Source organism: Oryctolagus cuniculus, chromosome 14 (genome assembly GCF_051225735.1).
Source record: "Oryctolagus cuniculus isolate XC-2025 breed Fujian yellow rabbit chromosome 14, ASM5122573v1, whole genome shotgun sequence".
Taxonomy (NCBI): domain Eukaryota; kingdom Metazoa; phylum Chordata; class Mammalia; order Lagomorpha; family Leporidae; genus Oryctolagus; species Oryctolagus cuniculus.
In genome coordinates, this window is record NC_142880.1 from 85,949,362 (window position 1) to 85,967,437 (window position 18,076).

The 18,076-nt window shown below is 39.6% G+C and overlaps 1 protein-coding gene across 3 annotated transcripts in view; it reads right to left on the reverse strand.

The window, feature by feature from the left end:
• The window catches only part of ADAMTS6 (ADAM metallopeptidase with thrombospondin type 1 motif 6), a 318,047-nt gene that overhangs the window by 19,942 nt on the left and 280,029 nt on the right, over positions 1-18,076 (reverse strand). For all 3 annotated transcript variants that reach the window (XR_016220205.1, XM_089312802.1, XM_089312807.1), the window contains 2 exons: positions 12,492-12,696; positions 506-682 (listed from right to left, as the gene is read on the reverse strand). Coding sequence is in view for 2 of the 3 variants with exons in the window: in XM_089312802.1 (XP_089168928.1) it covers positions 506-682; positions 12,492-12,696 (382 nt within the window). In the remaining variant the exon portion in view is untranslated. The remainder of the gene's footprint in view (positions 1-505; positions 683-12,491; positions 12,697-18,076) is intronic.

Below are 18,076 nucleotides of genomic sequence, written 5' to 3' on the forward strand. Positions count from 1 at the left end.
GAAAGTTCAAAGAAAAAAATAGGAATTGAAACATAAAATGGAAATGAACCTAATATAAAAATATATACTAAAAGCTCCATACACACGTGCTTTCCAATTCAATGTTCATCAGAAAAAAATAAGACATTGGATAGTAGGGATTTTTCTCTATTTTCCAAGTGGGAAGACAGTGGTGTCAATTGATTTGTTATTGGGAAAAATCTGGGGCTAGAACCCCAGCTTGTTCAAATCTCTGACCATCTAGACTACTTCTCATGTAAGTTTAACTTTAAATAGGAGGATCCAGAACAGAAGTCAAAGTCTGAAGCCTTTAGGTGTGGGAGAAAACATAACTGTGCATGTGTCCATGTAGTAGCTGCCCCATTTGTGTATTCTCTCACATTCGAGTGTGTGAGAGTTCTTAGATTTCTCCGTGTTAACTGCTACTCCTCTCTCAAGCCCTTCCAGGGAACAAGTCAGGGACCTGAGACTTGTGTCTCAAGACGCTGCCCCTGGACTGCCTTACCTGGCCCCAGTCTCCCGTCACCCATCGAGGAGGAGGGCAGCGCCCCAAACTGCAGCGGATGCGGACAGGAGGCTTGCTCTCCTCCGGACACTGAGCAGCTGGGAAGGTTTTAGAAAGGTCACTGCTCTTGCACAGAACAATCCGATGCTTGAATCCTGGGCCGCACTTTGGAGTACACTGGAAATAAAACGAATACTCTTTATAATGACAGTAGAAAGACAAAAATTTGAGGAAACTCTTCCTGGAAGTAAACGTGCATTTAGATATACAATAAACATATACACTAAATTCTGGGCAAAATCTCTCAGATATGAAATTCCTTAAAAGTTTTTGAGCAGAAACACTTTTCCCTTTTCCCTAAGGTCTTTAAGAGCTAAATTCATTCAATGTTTGCTTTTCTTGGTTAACTTATTTTCTTCATTTACTAGAACTATGTTTATTCCTCTATTCTTCCCCATCCTTGGCTCATTCAGCTGTGTAAAGAGTCTGCTTATTTTGACAATGTGGAATTCTTGATTTCTACTTGTTGGGTGTAGTCTTATAAAAAGAATTTTTACATTATTAGTAAACCACAAGAACTTATCTCTGTCAAGCAAGCTGGGGGTTCATTTAGCCAAGCTAAGAACACATGGTCACAAGGGAAGGTTTATTACACAGAAAATTTCTGGACCTTTCCTTGCCAGTTACAAACATAATACATTTGACTGTTATTTAAAATTGTGTCTGTCCAGGGGTGGGCATTGTGGGTTAAGGAGCGGCTTGGGACACCCGAATCCCATCTGGGAATGCCTGGTCTGAGTCAAAGCTATTCAATGCTTCCGATTCAGCTGCCTGCTACTGCGCCTGGGAGGCAGCGGATGATGGTCAGATACTTGGATTCCTACCATACAGGTATAAGGACTGGATGGAAGCCCTCTGTCATCCCCTCTCTCTTTGTCACTCTGCTATTTAAATAAATAAATAAATAAATAAATAAATAAAACCTTAAAAAAGATTCGCTCCCCTTTGAAAAAAAAATTGTTTTTCATCCTAAGAAAAGATGCTTCTTCCCCTGTCACAGATCTGATTATTCACTGTATCTCCACGTGCTTCTAGAAGTCATCTATTGAACGTGAAGGTTGGCTAAAGTCCTCCGGCTTTCTCCTGTGAATGTCTGCACCCTGCCTTAAAATTTGTATTTCCCTTAAGTCAAATGAGAGTTTTACCAACAACATTTGGGAACACTGCATCTGTATTTTTTATTTAAAAAATTTTCCAGATCGCCTACAGGAACCACACCAGACTGGGGAGATCTAAAAACAACTAGATAGTCTCGACCCTGAAGGACCCCATCATCTATTTTAGGAGGCAGACATCTGAGTACAAAGTTCCTGTTAAGTACCATAACAGTGGACATGGAATGTGTCGGTTCTTGTATACCTAATCGCCACTGACTTGTTTTACAACTTTTTTTTTATTTACAAATCTTATCTCTGTCAGACCATGAGCTCCTTAAAATTATTTAATTTCTGTTTCATCTTTGTACACACACACACACACACACACACACATGCTCTGGGACCCCAGAATCTACCTGAGGACTTTGGGTAAGTGCCCAATAAATATATGTTGTACTTTATTCAGAAAGATGGTTTTGATATACCAATAGTTAAGTCAATATGTACTAGTTGTGGGATGATGATGTCTTAGTGGACATTGTACATACTTGAGTGGGTTTGTTAGAGGGTAATTCTTGAGTTTGATAAATGTCATAAAAATATTAACATCTTTTTCAGGTGGAATCAAAGGTCCCATGGCAAACTCTTCGCAGTGAATGTAGGAACAGAATACATATCCTCCAACATAGAGTAAGTTTCATCAGGATGTATTTTGAAGAAGAATAACATGAACTTATTTCCAATATGGCTCCAAAAAAGAGGCTTCATAGGGAGTTAAGATGAAGAGAGAAATTTCCAATACTTTTCACTGTTGAACCAATATCCTCACATCTTGCTATCTCACTGTATCCATATATTCAATCACTACATCTTATTAATCCAACTCCTCAATCTCCTTAACATCTATTGATTTCCCTCCATCTCTACTGCCACTAACCTTACTTCAAACAAATAAACATTTCCCAAAGGAAGCTTTGCATTGGCTTTTTAATAGGTCTTATGTTTCTTGGTCTTGCAGGGATCCAGTCCACCCTTTAAACTTTAGCCAGAAGGATCTTCCTAAAGCCAAAATCCAATTACATTGTTTTCTGAATTAACAAAAGGGCTCACTATGGCCTTCAAGATAAATATTTAAGCAATCTGTAGGTATGCTAACTACAAAATGATAATAAGGCTCTATTTACATCTTCAGTTTCATTTCTCTATATCCAACCCTACTAAAGAATTCCTAGTATTTTCAATGCAAATCCAATGTCAGGTACAAGCTAACACTGTTGCTACTATTCCTACAGCCACAAGGACTATTACTTTTAGTACCACTAATAGCAGCTATCATTTAATAGACACTATATATTGAATACTGTGCTAAGTGCTATAATTTACATAGTCCTTACAAAACTCCTATGAGGTAGCAAATATTCTGTTTTTATTTGTTTTTAAATTTTTACTTATTTATTTGAAAGGCAAAAGAGAGAGATACAGACAGAAAGATCCCATCTGTTGATTCACTTCCCAAAAGCCCACAGGCATCATAGCTGGGCCAGTCTGAAGCCAGGAGCTGAAAAAACAATCCAGGTATCCCATGTGGGTGGCAGGGAACCAGGTATTTCAGTCATTCCCTATTGCCTGCCAGGGTGAAGGCTGGGATTAGGAGTACAGCCGAGACCCAAACCCTGGCACTCCAATGCAGGATGCAAGAGTCTCTAGAAGTATCTTAACTGCTGCATCAAGCAGCCCTATTATGTTTTTAAAATGAGGGAATAGATTAAATGATGGGACATTAGAATATCAACTGTTATGAAGTGTCCCTTGGATATTAGGTGCTACTCTCTACTTTGTATATATTATGAAATTTAATCCTCACAACAACCTTATTGCTTCTCATTTCAAGAAACCAATACATGAAATAATTTCTATAGGATGAGTAAAGCCCCAATCTGTTTCCTGAGCTTGCTCTGCTTAGGTTCAGTTCATTTCCATCTCTTGAACTTGATTCATTTGTGCTAGTCCTCTTGACTAGCACACTGAGCCTCCATGGTCCAAGCAAAAGGCAGAGGGTTTCTGACACCCTGGTAATGCTTATTATTATCATTAATAACAATTACACTTCTACCTGTACTGGATTTCACAATTCACAAATGCTTTCAAATACATTATTAAACAAGTTTTTAAAAGTTATTACAGATGAGAAAAGCTTCAGTAACTTAAAGATAAAAGCAAATGGCAAAGCTAGAATTAAATGAATCCTAGGCCTTGTGACTCAAATTTTAGGGTCTATTAATTATCTATTCCTCCATTATTACTGTATTCCAAGAATTCTCTTAGTACTGGTAGAAAAAGAATTATAAGAATATATAACAAGTTTTAATTAATTATAGGAAAAAGTAAATAGAGATGAAATTCAAGAGGAGGGAAGGCTACTTCATACTAGAGATAGGCAGAAATGTAGAGGCCATATATGGAGCTCAGTTACTGTATTTTCAGGGTTTAATGAGTTTTTTAACTTTGGAACATTCATTTAAAAAGCACTGTGCCATTCCTTTTGCCCCATTTACATTTAAAAATCATATATATGAATATTAAAGGTAGAAACATCTGTCTCTTGCTTATTCTAATATATTTTTCCAGTAGCAAGAAACTTTTGCTATTATTTTAAGAATATGGTTATACCTAGCAGTCTTTCCTAAGAGTATATGCCAAGTTCTGCTTACAATTAGGGGAGGCAGATATTGCAAAGACAGACAATTCATTGATCTGTGTCTGAAAAGTCCCTGGGAAAAACAAAACAAAACAAATAATAAGATAATAAGAAGCATAAGAAAAGAAAATAGCACTAGTGTTTAATTAGTGTCAGGCAGTGTTCTTTATCCTTTGCATGTAATAATCTATCTAATGCTCACAAAAACTATTATCATATCCATTTTGCTGATGAGCAAACTGTAACACTGAGAACTACAGATAAATCCAGGTAGCACTTTAAAATGTACAAAGACCCAAACCCTTTGTAGGATAATGTATAAAGGTAATCATAGTATATCATCTTCTATTTGGACAAGAAAACATTTTAGAAAATTATATCACTGATCCACTAAATAAGCCAAGGGTATTCTATGCTGGAGCAGTAGAGGTCAAGAAACAATCAACTGGGTTCTCAAAATAGTAAATGACTGAAAATGATGGTAGTTCCTCGTTATTCATGATTTTATTTTCTGCAGTTTCAGTTACCCACAGTCAACCAAGGCGGAACATGCTAAATAGGAAGTTCCAAAAATAAATAATTCACCACTTTGATATTACACACCATTCTGAGTAGTGTGAGAGATTTCTGATCCATTCTGCACAGGAGGTGAATCATCCCTTTGTTCAGTGCATCTATACTGTATATGCTACTTATCCATTAGTCACCTAGTGGCTACTGTGGCTATTGGATTGACTTGTAAGGGTAGAACAGTGCTTCTGTTCAGTAATTCTTATTTCTTATTTTACTTAATAATGGTCCCACAGTGCAAGAGTAGCCATGCTGGTAATCTGGAAGCTGTAAAGCATTTTCTGGAAGTGAAAAGGTGAAAGTACTCACCTTCATAATGAAAGAAAAAAATCATATACTGAGGTCCCTAGAACCTACGGTATCCGTAAAACAACAAAGAAGCAAAAAGGAAATTCCTGCTAGTTTTGCTGTCACAACTTAAAGTGCAAAAGACATGGCCACATGTGTGATAAGTTCTTAGTTAACACGGCATAGGCACAACACCTGTGGATGCAAGACATGAACAGAAAACATGTTCTGACTACAAGATGCTGCGCCAGAAAGTATTGAGCCTATATGAAGACTTCAGCAAGGGATTTCCAGAAATTAGTGACATCAGGCTTTTTATTGCAAGTAAGGGATGGTTACACAGATTTGGGAAGAGGTCTAGACTGAAAAATATAACAATTAGTAGAGATTGTTTGCTGAAGAAGCAACTGCTACGTTTCTAGCAAAGTTGAATAAGTTGATTAAGAAGAGAAACCATCCAAAGCAAATCTGTAATTATAATGAAACTGTACTCTTCTGGGAGAAGATGCCCAATAGAACCTACATTTATAAAAGTGCCAATGAGAAACCAGAGCATGCACACAAGGAATGAGAGTTTAACTCTAGTACTATGTGCAGGGCATATGATAAAGTCAGTGCAGAGTACTGAGCAAAAAAACCAAGTGCTCACAGAAATAAAAAGAAAAATTACATTTTTAGAGAGAGAGGAAGTACATTCACATAATGTTTATTACAGATTAACTTGTATTTCACTGATTGTTGTTAACATCTTATTGTGTCTACTTTATAAGTTAAAATTTATTCTAGGTATGTGTGTATAGGAAAAAACATTACATACAGGGTTGATACTATATGCAGTTTCAGACATCCATTAAGGACCTTGGAACATATACCCTGCAGTTAAGTGGGAACTACCATACATTTCTGCCACATTCTCTTTTTACAAAATTACTTATTTTCATTTTATTTGAAAGAGAGGGAGAGAGAGGGAGAGAGAGAGAGAAAATGACCTTCTATCCACTGGGTCACTGGAACTTAACTTGTGTCTCCCACATGGGTGGCAGTGATGCAACTACTTGAGCCATCACTGCTATCTCCCGAGGAGGGCATTAATAGGAAGTTGGAAGAAAAAGTGGAGCCAGATCTCAAACTCCGGCTCAAATGCAGGATGTGTATGTCTCAAATGATGGCTTAACAACTTAAGCCTAATCCCTGCAGATCTAACCACAAACACTAAATACTTATGGCCAGAATCTCAATTCTGGTAATCTTCAAATATTACACTTCTCAAGAGAGTTTATAAAATTGTTAAAATAGGCCGGCGCCGCGGCTCACTAGGCTAATCCTCCGCCTAGCGGCGCCGGCACACCAGGTTCTAGTCCCGGTTGGGGCGCCGGATTCTGTCCCGGTTGCCCCTCTTCCAGGCCAGCCCTCTGCTGTGGCCAGGGAGTGCAGTGGAGGATGGCCCAGGTGCTTGGGCCCTGCACCCCATGGGAGACCAGGAAAAGCACCTGGCTCCTGGCTCCTGCCACCGGATCAGCGCGGTGCGCTGGCCGCAGCGCGCCGGCCGCGGCGGCCATTGGAGGGTGAACCAATGGCAAAGGAAGACCTTTCTCTCTGTCTCTCTCTCTCACTGTCCACTCTGCCTGTCAAAAAAAAAAAAAAATTGTTAAAATAATTACTTCTAAAAAGAAGTAAAGGCACAAGGATGTCACTTAGACCAGGTTGAATCTAAGTAGAATTCTATCCAGCAAATATTTCTGATCTTTCATATGAGATGTTCATGCAGAGATATTGTTTTAAATTTTTTTTTGACAGGCAGAGTGGACAGTGAGAGAGAGAGACAGAGAGAAAAGTCTTCCTTTGCTGTTGGTTCACCTTCCAATGGCCGCCGCGGCTGGCACGCTGCGGCCAGCGCACTGCGCTGATCCCATGGCAGGAGCCAGGTACTTATCCTGGTCTCCCATGGGGTGTAGGGCCCAAGTACTTGGGCCATCCTCCACTGCACTCCCGGGCCACAGCAGAGAGCTGGCCTGGAAGAGGGGCAACCGGGACAGAATCTGGCGCCCCGTCCGGTACTAGAACCTGGTGTGCTGGCGCTGCTAGGCGGAGGATTAGCCTAATGAGCCACGGCGCCAGCCATTTATTTTTATTTTTAATTCTTCCCTCTGTTTTCTTCTGCCTAAATTTCACTTCTGCCTCTTTTTAGCCTGTAATAAATAAATGTTGTTGTCCATCTGGCAACCTGAGTTTTATATAATTGTCAAAACGAATAAGACATTCTAGAAAAGCAAGATGTAGCCATGATTATATACATGAACATAGCATTGTCAGATATAATTGTTTGTCTAGCCCCATGAAAAGGGTATGTTTTTGCAAATTTTTGAGTTTACAGTATAATTCATTAATAATTATAAATTTGAATATTTGATTCAGTAATAAAAATGTACCATTTTCAAATTAAGGAGTAGTTATATGTACAAATTCTACTCTAATGTTCCTCTAAATATATTATTTCAGCAGACACCCCATTCTTTAGTGTGATTGTTTCTCAATATTTCTCCTTATTGCAGGTAAATACCTATTTTTCATCTACAACTCACACAAATAGAATCCCACTATTATTTAAAATCTGACCAGACCATCTGTTTTTTGTTTTCATCTCCATGGGATATAAAAGATAATTTTTATGACAAATGCGTTTATGTTTTAGCTGAATGCTCCATGATTAAGAAGTAAAGACGTATTTTGCAGAAAAATGTATTTGAAACCACACCAGGGAAAACAATTTGGCTCTCACTTGTAAAGGATACAAACATTAACATTTTGGGTTTAGACAGAGTTCTGTCTGGAGAGGTGAGTTTAATTTACTTAGAGGATCAGAGTGGAACTCGGGAATATACAAAGCGATGTCACAACTGTATTCTCAAACAGGACAGTATCTTGTAGCAGATTCCTCCCATCCCAATCCTTCTTAAGTAATGCCACCTAACTATAACCCCTATAAAGTCAATTGGGTATGAAGCCAGGTATTTAGTTGTCCAAGATAAAGTTCAAGAAACAGACTTTTTTCAATGGGTACTCTGTGGGAGTCAATGAAACCATTCAGATACACAAAAGAATGGGTTAGGACTTCTGGAAACCCATCCATAACATGCAGCAGAGCTTTCAAAACTTACTGCCAACTGAAGCAAGTCAAGAAAGAAAACATTTCAAATCCAATATAGCATGGGTGATCCCAAGACTGAAGATAGATGATAGGAAATGGGAAAGCTATGGCTTCATTAGTTGCACAAAAGGCTGCCAATGAGCCATTTTTCCATCAAGGTAATCTGGCTATTTTATTTTTTTTCATTAGACATAAGCACTGGGTGAGTTTAACTGAAGGTGGAATGGTTGCTGGCTTTGCAACAATGGAAATTTTATATCATATTAGAGTAGTCAGCAAAACAAAGGGTCAAAGGGTAAATTCCTCTTACTACAACATGTTTTCAACAGTTGAACCTCACCCTTGTGATTAGCAAAACTCAAACAGCTGATAGTTGGAAGTGGTGAGGAGGAAGAAAGAGGAGGGAAGTTATGGGTGTGTCTCAAAGAAAATAGTGTGGAATATTTGCAAAAAATGAAGTGAAAGAGTCTGAACATTGCCTGGTCTGCTGCTGAGAGTTCCCCTTTTCATTAGTGGGAGGTGTTCAGTTCCTCTGGGAAGAGTAGGCTCCTTGTTCTCACATTGTTCTCCAAAGCTACTCAGAGATTTATTTCACTTAATGCTGTTTATCCTTATTTATTTTTAATCCTTCTAGGGTGGAGGTGGGACGCCTTACAAAGTAGGGAATTGGAAGCATGAGAGTGTGACCCCCACTTCGGAAAATAAACAGAAGAGATTATGGGGCAAAATCATCATTTTCCTCTTGAACAAAGGATGATCATGGTAAAGATAGTATTCAATTAGAGTCTGAGATGTAAACAGCAGCATCTCTTGTCCAATGCTTCACCCCAGAATAGTCTGACTCAATGGTCTGTGGAGACAATAGCAGCTGCCAAGTCTTGGTCAAGGTGGTAGTCCCAACGTGTAATGCCAGCCCCTCAACACTACCCCTTTTCCCCAAGCTTTGACCTACTTATCGTAACAGAGGGGCAGGCATTTGGCTTAGTAGTCAAGACACCAGCTAAGCGTATGTCCCAAAGTGAGGTACTTGGGTTCAATACTAGATTCCTGCTCCTGATTTCAGCTTCCTGCTAAAATGCTAACCCTGCAGGCAGCAGACGATAGTTCAAGTAGTTGGGTCCCTGCCACCCACATAGGAGACCTGTATTGAACTCCTGGTTTCTGGTTTTGGCCCTGGGCATTTGAGGACTAAATCAGCAGACAGGAGTTCATTTGCCTCTCGAATTGAAAAAAAAAAAAAAGATAACTGAAATGTAATTAAAAGCTCTCAGCTTTTATATATTTCTTCAGGCAGCCTCTAGGAATGCCTGATAGCCTTTTGGCACCATTTTGTGGGGAGCAACTTGGACTAGACTAAGTTACTGGAATTAAGACTTATTCTATGCATCTGCTTTCCCACAATATGGCGCTGAGAAGGGAGTAGCAACTTCTACGCAGCTGCCTCTCGCTAGCTTGGGTGATGACCTGCAGGAGCTGATCCTGCTCCTGATTGCAGGAGAGCAGCGTACTCGGCGTGTGGGTAGCAGAGTTGGGATTGGTGGAAGAGGACTATAAAGGAAGAGAGAGACAACATGCACCAGGAACATCTGAGGGAACACCTGTGCAGCTCCCGAGAGAGCCGGCCGGCGGTGTGCTGCTCCCCCGCGGAAGTGGGGAAAGTGGCTAGGGGGAACCGCCCTTCCACGGAGGTGGAAGGGACAGTAGCCAACCCGGGAAGAACCAGCAGCAAACCTGGGGAGGGCCGAGCAGACAAAAGAACAGCGCAGGGTCCTGTGTCGTTCCTCCACGAAGACGGGGAGTGACATAATGGTGCCGTGACTCGGATATGAAGCCTAGGCAGGGTTTAGTGTCATTCCTCCATGAAGAGGGGGAGCGACACATTTGAGCAAGTCATTTTGAAGACTGGATAGACAGAGTCAAAATTCTAAGAGTAGGGAAAGCACAACCTCTGTGAAGTTGAATTTAGTACAAAATCTTAAAATGGTATTTGGAATGGAAGCATATCAATAATATACATTTGTATTTCTCAAGTTTGTTGTTGGTTGTGTTTTATTTTAAGACAAAACCACAATGATACAGACAAGTGTAGGTCAGCAGGCCAATATGAAGTGTCTGAGTTGGTATTTTGGTAACTGGCAGAAATTCTTAGATTTTGCTTGTAAAGGATACTACATTCAAGCCTTCCTATTACTTAGGAACTTTATTTCATTTTATCTGCTTGTTATACCTTAAAACAAACCCTTTTCTCCTACCCTACTTTTATCTTACAATCTTTGTGTTTCTGCTCAGTTGTTTCTCTTACCAGGAATACCTTCTTTTCCAGCTTCTTGATTCTTTCCTCTGCTTCAGATTCTATACCTCAATTCCCATCAACTCAAAAAGCCTCTGATCCTACTCCAGGCTACTCTGACCTTCTCAGCTCCAAATTATTACAATTTCACACTTACATCTCAAAATGCATTGTTTTATTAAAACACTGTCTTTATTATTCCCTACCTGTTTCGTGGATATTTCTTATTTTTCAAACTTGTATAATTCTTTTGTATTATCTCTAGTGCCTATCCTGATGTGTTTATTAAGCACTCATTTATACTTACCAACTTGACCTGAAACCCTAAAGCTGCTTCCTGAAAATCATGAGGTTTCCCATGATCATTTTTAAACAACAAACTCATCATCATTATCAGCAAATATTTATAGATTTCTGTAAGTCTCAGGCACTAAGGTGGAATGCCTATCATTTACCAATGGACTTTACCTTTCAATTGAACTTCAGAGTTAGTGTACCCACTGTTAGAGAACCACAGCACCCACACCATTCTCCACCACCACGGTCTGAGTGGTACCAAGAGCGTCTCTACATTGGACGGAACTACAGATAGAAGCAGGCAGGCAGACTGCAATTACTGAAGCTGGAGGAGGGCCAGGAAACTTGGGAGAATGCCCCCAATTCCTGTCGGAGATTGCATGGATAACCACAGCTGGCCAGAATCTGCACTTCCACGTATCACCCTAATAAAGCCTTGTGCCTATAGCAAAATAAGGCCACTCACAGGGGGAACGGTCACATTCAGAGGTTCTTGAAGAAAAATGTTTAATTTTTTCATTTGTTTGTTGGCAAATTTATGAGGTCTACTGTAAGTATCCAAAGCAAGTACCACAATGTTTCTGGCAGAGTGCGTTGGAATAGAATCTGAAATGTATCCTGTTTTGCTAACTTGAAAGCATTATCTCTCTAGTTATATAGCCAGGGACTCATTCTTTTTAACATTAACTTGTCCTACAGTAGGATTCAACTCTTCTTTGGGAAATGTGGAGAGTTCCATGGTGTGTTTATGTGTATGTCTCATGCATATTGAGAGGCCAAAAAACTAATTAACTACTGTTTGCCTAAACTTTCATAAAAATTCATCTTTCTGAGTGCCTCTGGATTATATTAAGCTATTCTGTTCACACATATACCAGGAAAACATAATTTTAGTCAGGTCTTCCTCTCTGGTCAAGTAAGTGAAGAAAGTACTGGTGAATTCTGAATTCAACTTTTTGGTATATTATAGCACTCAACGTCATGTTTCTTCCTCAGATGTAATGGAAGCAATTTAAGCATAAAGATAAAGATATGCCAAAGATTCATACCTATGACTTATATAATTAGGCTGTACCATTACTTGGAAAAAAGTTATAAAAATGTTGGGCTTCCCAACTGAGAATGTAGGTAAGAAAGGTCTTTTTGAGTCTTCAAAAAGTTTGGGGGTAAGAAAGGTTCTTCACTCTCCTTTTGAATTTCAGTTTTTTAATCACATACCACCAATTCTATGCATGTGACACTTCTCAATAGTAAGAAGGAAAAAAGCCATTTATTTGGGTACTCATTATAGAATGTTATTTCAATTTACTTTAGACTTATTTTTAATCAAATTGATGACTAGATTCTCATGGATCTCCCTAACCCCAAAACCTCCTTACTTCCTGACAAGCAGTAACAACATATAACACGCCCAATTCACTGTTCTGCAGTCCTTACTTGAGTCCTAAGCTGTTCACATGCTCAGGGGTCCTCAATGTTAAATGCTTTGGCACTGATATTTAAGAGAGCTCAAAACACACAGCCCCAGATTTCCTTACTTCCGACCAGTCCAAAGTCACCCACTGAGGTGGGCATGACTGGTTGTTGCAGGGCTCTTTTTCGATGGGCCGATGTGTTAAACAACCACTGGAGTCCAGTGTCTCCTCCTCAGAAGGTCCGATCTTCCTGATGCACAGCACTGCCCTTGTGCGCATTCCACCGTCACAAGTCTTGCTGCATTCCAACCAGTCCCCAATGAACCACCTGTGGCAAGTGGAAGAAACACATAAAAGCATTTCCCTCAGTGTACCCAGAGCTGTTCTGCTGAGTGAAGTCACTGACATGGACTTCATCCTTTATTCAGAAGGGTTGACATTTCGATGTTGCTCAATACGACAAATAGCAAATGGAAGAGCTGCTAAGGAAAAGATCTTTTCACGTCAATTGCCTTTTAAAGTGTAGTGTATGGGCTTTGTAGGTTCAAACAAACAATGCACTGTGTGTTTTTATACTTTGATTTTTCCCCTTTTTTATTAATTTCTTTTTTTAAAAAAATATTTATTTTATTTATTTGAAAGAGTTACAGAGAGAGGTAGAGACTGAAAAAGAGGTCCTCCAACCACTGGTTCACTCCCCAAATGACTGCAATGGCCAGAGCTGAGCTGATCTGAAGCCAGGAGCCAGGAGCTTCTTCTGGTCCTCCCATGTGGGTGCAGGGTCCCAAGGACCAGGGCCATCCTCTACTGCTTTTCCAGGCCATAGCAGAGAGCTAGATTGGAAGTGGAACAGCTGGGATTCAAACCAGCACCCCTATGTTATGCCAGCCCTGCAGGCCGGGGCTTTAACCCGCTGTGGTACAGAAATTTTTATTAATTTCTAAAATGAGGATAACAATGATCAATCTCATAAGACTGTCATGAGGAGTAAATAAGGTAATAAATGCAAATCTCCAATGTCCTGATAACAAATGGCTCTCCATGGGAGGAAAGAGTTTTGATTCAAAATGTTTGCCAATTTTTGTAGTGTAAATACCTCACTACAATCAATTTCAAGTAAGCAGCTTGACATACTGAACATGAACAAGAGAAGATACACTAATAATAGAGTCTCACAGATCAGTACCAATTGGCTTCAGAACACAACTGAATACTTCTAACATAGTGTCTGGCATATAAGAAACAACAAGACAAAGTAGCTATTTCCATTCATATTCTACTGAGCCATATTCTCCCATAGTTGAGGATTTTATGCTTAGATAAACTTAAAGGACCTGGGAATTTGTTTTCCAGCTGCCAAAAATGGAATTCTATGACAACAGAAGACAAAGACAGAGAAGGCTCAAGTATCCAACCTGAAGACATGGGAGTCTTAAAACACCTTCACTTTCCTCAAAAATAGGGCCCTGAGCCAGCCCCTGAAAACATGGGAGATCCCGCTTTTATCCCTTTGCTTCTAAAAACAGCTTCTACACAACTAATGTGGGAAGGAATTCAAAGGTCTTAACAAAATGAACACATCTCACATTTGTAGGTATCTTAGTCCTTTTCCCAAATCAAGGAACTTTCATATATATGATTTCAGGGTTTTTCTTGATAATACTCTCAGGACTCACTTTCTTAGACATATTAATTGGTCCAAGGAATGTGAATCATGATTCAAATCAGGCCAATAAGAATTCTGTGTTAGGGGGCCGGCACCCTAGCTCACTTGGTTAATCCTCTGCCTACAGTGCCGGCACCCCATATGGGTGCAGGGTTCTAGTCCCGGTTGCTCCTCTTCCAGTCCAGCTCTCTGCTGTGGCCCGGGAGGGCAGCAGAAGATGGCCCAAGTGCTTGGGCCCTGCACCCGCATGGGAGACCAGGAAGAAGCACCTGGCTCCTGACTTCAGATAGGCATAGCACCGGCCGTGGCGGCCATTTGGGGAGTGAACCAACGGAAGGAAGACCTTCCTCTCTGTCTCTCTCTCACTGTCTATAACTCTACCTGTCAAATAAAAAAAAAAAAAAAAGAATTCTGTGTTAGAGGAGCAGGCATTTATCCTTGTAGTTAAGATGCCCACTTCCCACATTGGAGTGTGTGGTTCAATTACTGGTTCAAGCTCCTGATTCCAGCTTCCTGCCAGTGCAGACTCTGGGAGGCAGTGGTGATGTTTTATGTAACTGGGTCCCTGCCACCCACGTGGGAAACCTGAACTGTGTTTACAGGTCCTGGCTTTGCTCTGCCTGGTTCCACCATTGAGAATTTGGCAGTGAACCAGCAGATAGAAGCTCTCTGTCTCTGTCTCTCTGTCCCTGTGTCTCCTCCACCAGACCCCATCTTTCAAATAAAAAGACTTCTAAGAATCCTGTGTAAGAATTTTTATATGTCAACTGGAGTTTTAAAAAGGATCACTTTTCTTTCCAGTTACAGAAATGTATAAGGAAATGAATGTGGAGATGCTGGTGGCCATGTCCCCTGTTAAGTGGAAATAGCTGATTTGAAAGAATGCAGAGGCTTAGAAAATCCTGACAGTGTTTCAAGTCTTTAATTCCAGACATTCTGCAAGGTAGGTCCACTCTTAGATTTCCTTCAGCCTTCTTACATATATGGAAGCTAACACCAGTTCAAGCTTTTGTTATTTGCAACCAGAGTCCTGACTGATATATTATTATATTATTGTATTTAATTTAACAAATATTTGCTAATTGCCCACTTTAGTCAAGATTTTGGGCTTTGTTTTTTATAGAAGTAAGATCCAGTGTTAGGGAAACAAATAGCAACCATGGAACTAGGACTAGATTTCCCACCAATTGCTATTTCAACTGGATTTCATTTTTAACATTGTTGAATTGTAGAGTGTAGATCATACGCATGGAGTCATAAGACATTTCTTCAATCCATAACTATAAATCCTGCAACTATCCTCAAAGGGCATGGACATGCTCAAACTCTTGAGTGAACAACTACCCAGAGAAAACATAAAAGCTTAAAACAATTTCCTCAATATTTCCAGTTTTGTATATGGAAGATAATATTTCAGTGAAGATGGTGTACTAGTATTCTAAATTTTAGCCTGCATTTGGCCAAGTAAACTACAATGGCCCTTTTATTATTATTTGTACTATTTGTAATTATAGAAGAAAGCCAGGGGGCTGGCGTTGTGGCATGGTGGGTAAAGCCGTGGCCTGCAGAGTCGGCCTCCCATATGGACGCTGCTTCGAGTCTGATCTGGCTCTTTGCTGTGGTCTGGGAAAGCAGTGGAAGATGGCCCAAGTCCTTGGGCCCATGCACTTGTTTGGGAGACCTGGAAGAAGCTCCTGGTTCCTGGCTTCGGATTGTCTCAGCTCCAGCCAATGTGGGAATTTAGGGAGTGAACCAGCTGATGAAGACCTCTCTCTCTCTCTCTCTCTCTGTAACTCTGCCTAATAAAATAAACAAATCTTTTAAAAAAAGAAAAGAAAAAGAAAAAGGAAAACAGCTTTCTCCTACCAAGATTTTAAAAAAAGAAAGCTGCATTTAGAAATAAAAATGTCATAGTTGATCATTTTCTCAAACTTAATATATATTTTGTCAAAATCTAAAAATTTCAGGGGCTGGCACTGTGGCGCAGTGGGTTAATGCCCTGGCCTGCAGTGCCTGCATCCCATATGGGCGCCGGTTCAAGACCTGGCTGCTCCACTTTCGATTCTGCTCTCTGCTATGGCCTGGGATAGCAGTGGAGGATGCCCCAAGTCCTTGGGCCTCTGCACCCACGTGGGAGACCCAGAGGAAACTCCTGGCTCTTGGCTTCCAATCAGCACAGCTCCAGCCACTGCAGCCAACTGGCAAGTGAACCAGCAGATGGAAGACCTCTCTTCCTCTCCTTCTCTCTCTCTTTGTAACTCTAACTTTAAAATAAATAAATCTTTTAAAAAAATCTAAAAATTTCAACCCAATATTCATTTAAAAATGATAATTTAATCCTGAACTTTAAAAACCTGACATTAACTTTTTTTTTTCTGTCAAGTCATTTTCCAAGGTGGATTTAAAGTGATTTTCATATTTTTTCTGTCTTCCACAGATACACATGATCCCAAAATGTTAGTACCATTTTTGGTAAGGAGGAAAATGTATACTGAGAATAATAACTTGCATGCCAGCCATAGTGAAACTCTGATTCAATTTGCAATAGTGATTTCATCATCAAGATTAGGGAATAAAACAGAAATGTGTATAACTCAGCCACAAAAAGTTCAGTCATACCACCTCCAGCCATGATCTCATTAGGTCTCATAATGTAAGAGTGATGGAGAAATTCAAATTAAACACAGGTGCCTAGAGTAAAAGCAATGATTTAGAGTTGTTGCTGTTCTTTGTCACATAGGGTCAGGGCCATCTCTCCCTTTTTATTCTTCAACCTCTCTTTTATCACCAACTGTCTCACTCAGAAACTTAGCCTAGATGTATTGCTCTAGGCTTCAACTTGAAATGTATGAAAGTAGTAGTATTAATCAGCTTCCCAATTTCCTTTCTGACTTTAACTCTGATTTTAGGCTTCATATTCAGTCCCAGTTGCATCTTTATTGCGCATCATTTCATTCCACCCCATGTTTCTCTGAAGACTTCAATCACACCCTAGTTATCTAAATAGGTTTGCAATTTCCACTGCATCTTCTTGTCTCAGTTTCTCCATTCTCCTGTCTAGTTTAAGAAAAACCGCTTCCTTCATCTTCATTGTCCATTTTTGTGAAACTCTGATGGCATTCTTAGTTTTCTTTTCTTTCCTTTAGATTCAGTGGTGAAAATATGAACACACAAGTTCTTGCTGTAAACATCAATTGCTGATTTGTTAATAGCCTGAACAATTACTGGATTGTTTTTTACCCCCACGCTCTTTCCAACCCCCAGTGATCGAACTGTCTTAATCCTCACCAGTGCCTTCATTTCCATTCACTGCCAATGAATAGTGGGATTCATATTTGGGTGTCTGATATAAGAGTGTTTGCTGTAGCCTATGTAATCTGATGTCCTGTCTCAGGCTCCTATTACTACAAACAATAATATTAATTATAGGAGGGAATAAGAGAGACACCATAGAAAAGTTCGCCATAATTTTAGTAAACCAGGATGTTTGAAAAAGCAATCCATTATAAAACCAGAATGTTATTTTTCTCTTTAAAGTGAAATAACAGAGTATACAAAAATAAAACTGACATTGAAGGTTTAGTTGAAAACAGATTTCCCAGCATTTGTCCTGGAGTTAAGGGTGTCATCACCAACTCTCTTTACAAACTCAATTCAATAAAATAATTAAAAAATCTTCAGAATTTGACAATAATCAAAGAGATTCAATTACATAATCTATTGTCTACTTACAAAGACAAAAAAATGTTCTTTTAAAATAAATTTTAGGTAGCTTTTCAAAACAAAAAGTTGATTAAAAAAGAGATTTTGTTCATTCCTCAGCTAAATGGAAAGTGAAACGAATATTAAGGAGAATTCTCTATACCCTAAGCATTCGATAGTCAAACTTTTCTAAATTTTTTTAAAAGAATTATTTTATTTATTTGAAAGAGAGAGTTACAGAGAGAGGTAGTGACAGAGAGAGGTCTTCCATCCACTGGTTCACTCCCCAGGTGGCCGCTATGGCTGAAGCTGTGTCGATCCGAACCTAGGATCCAGAAAC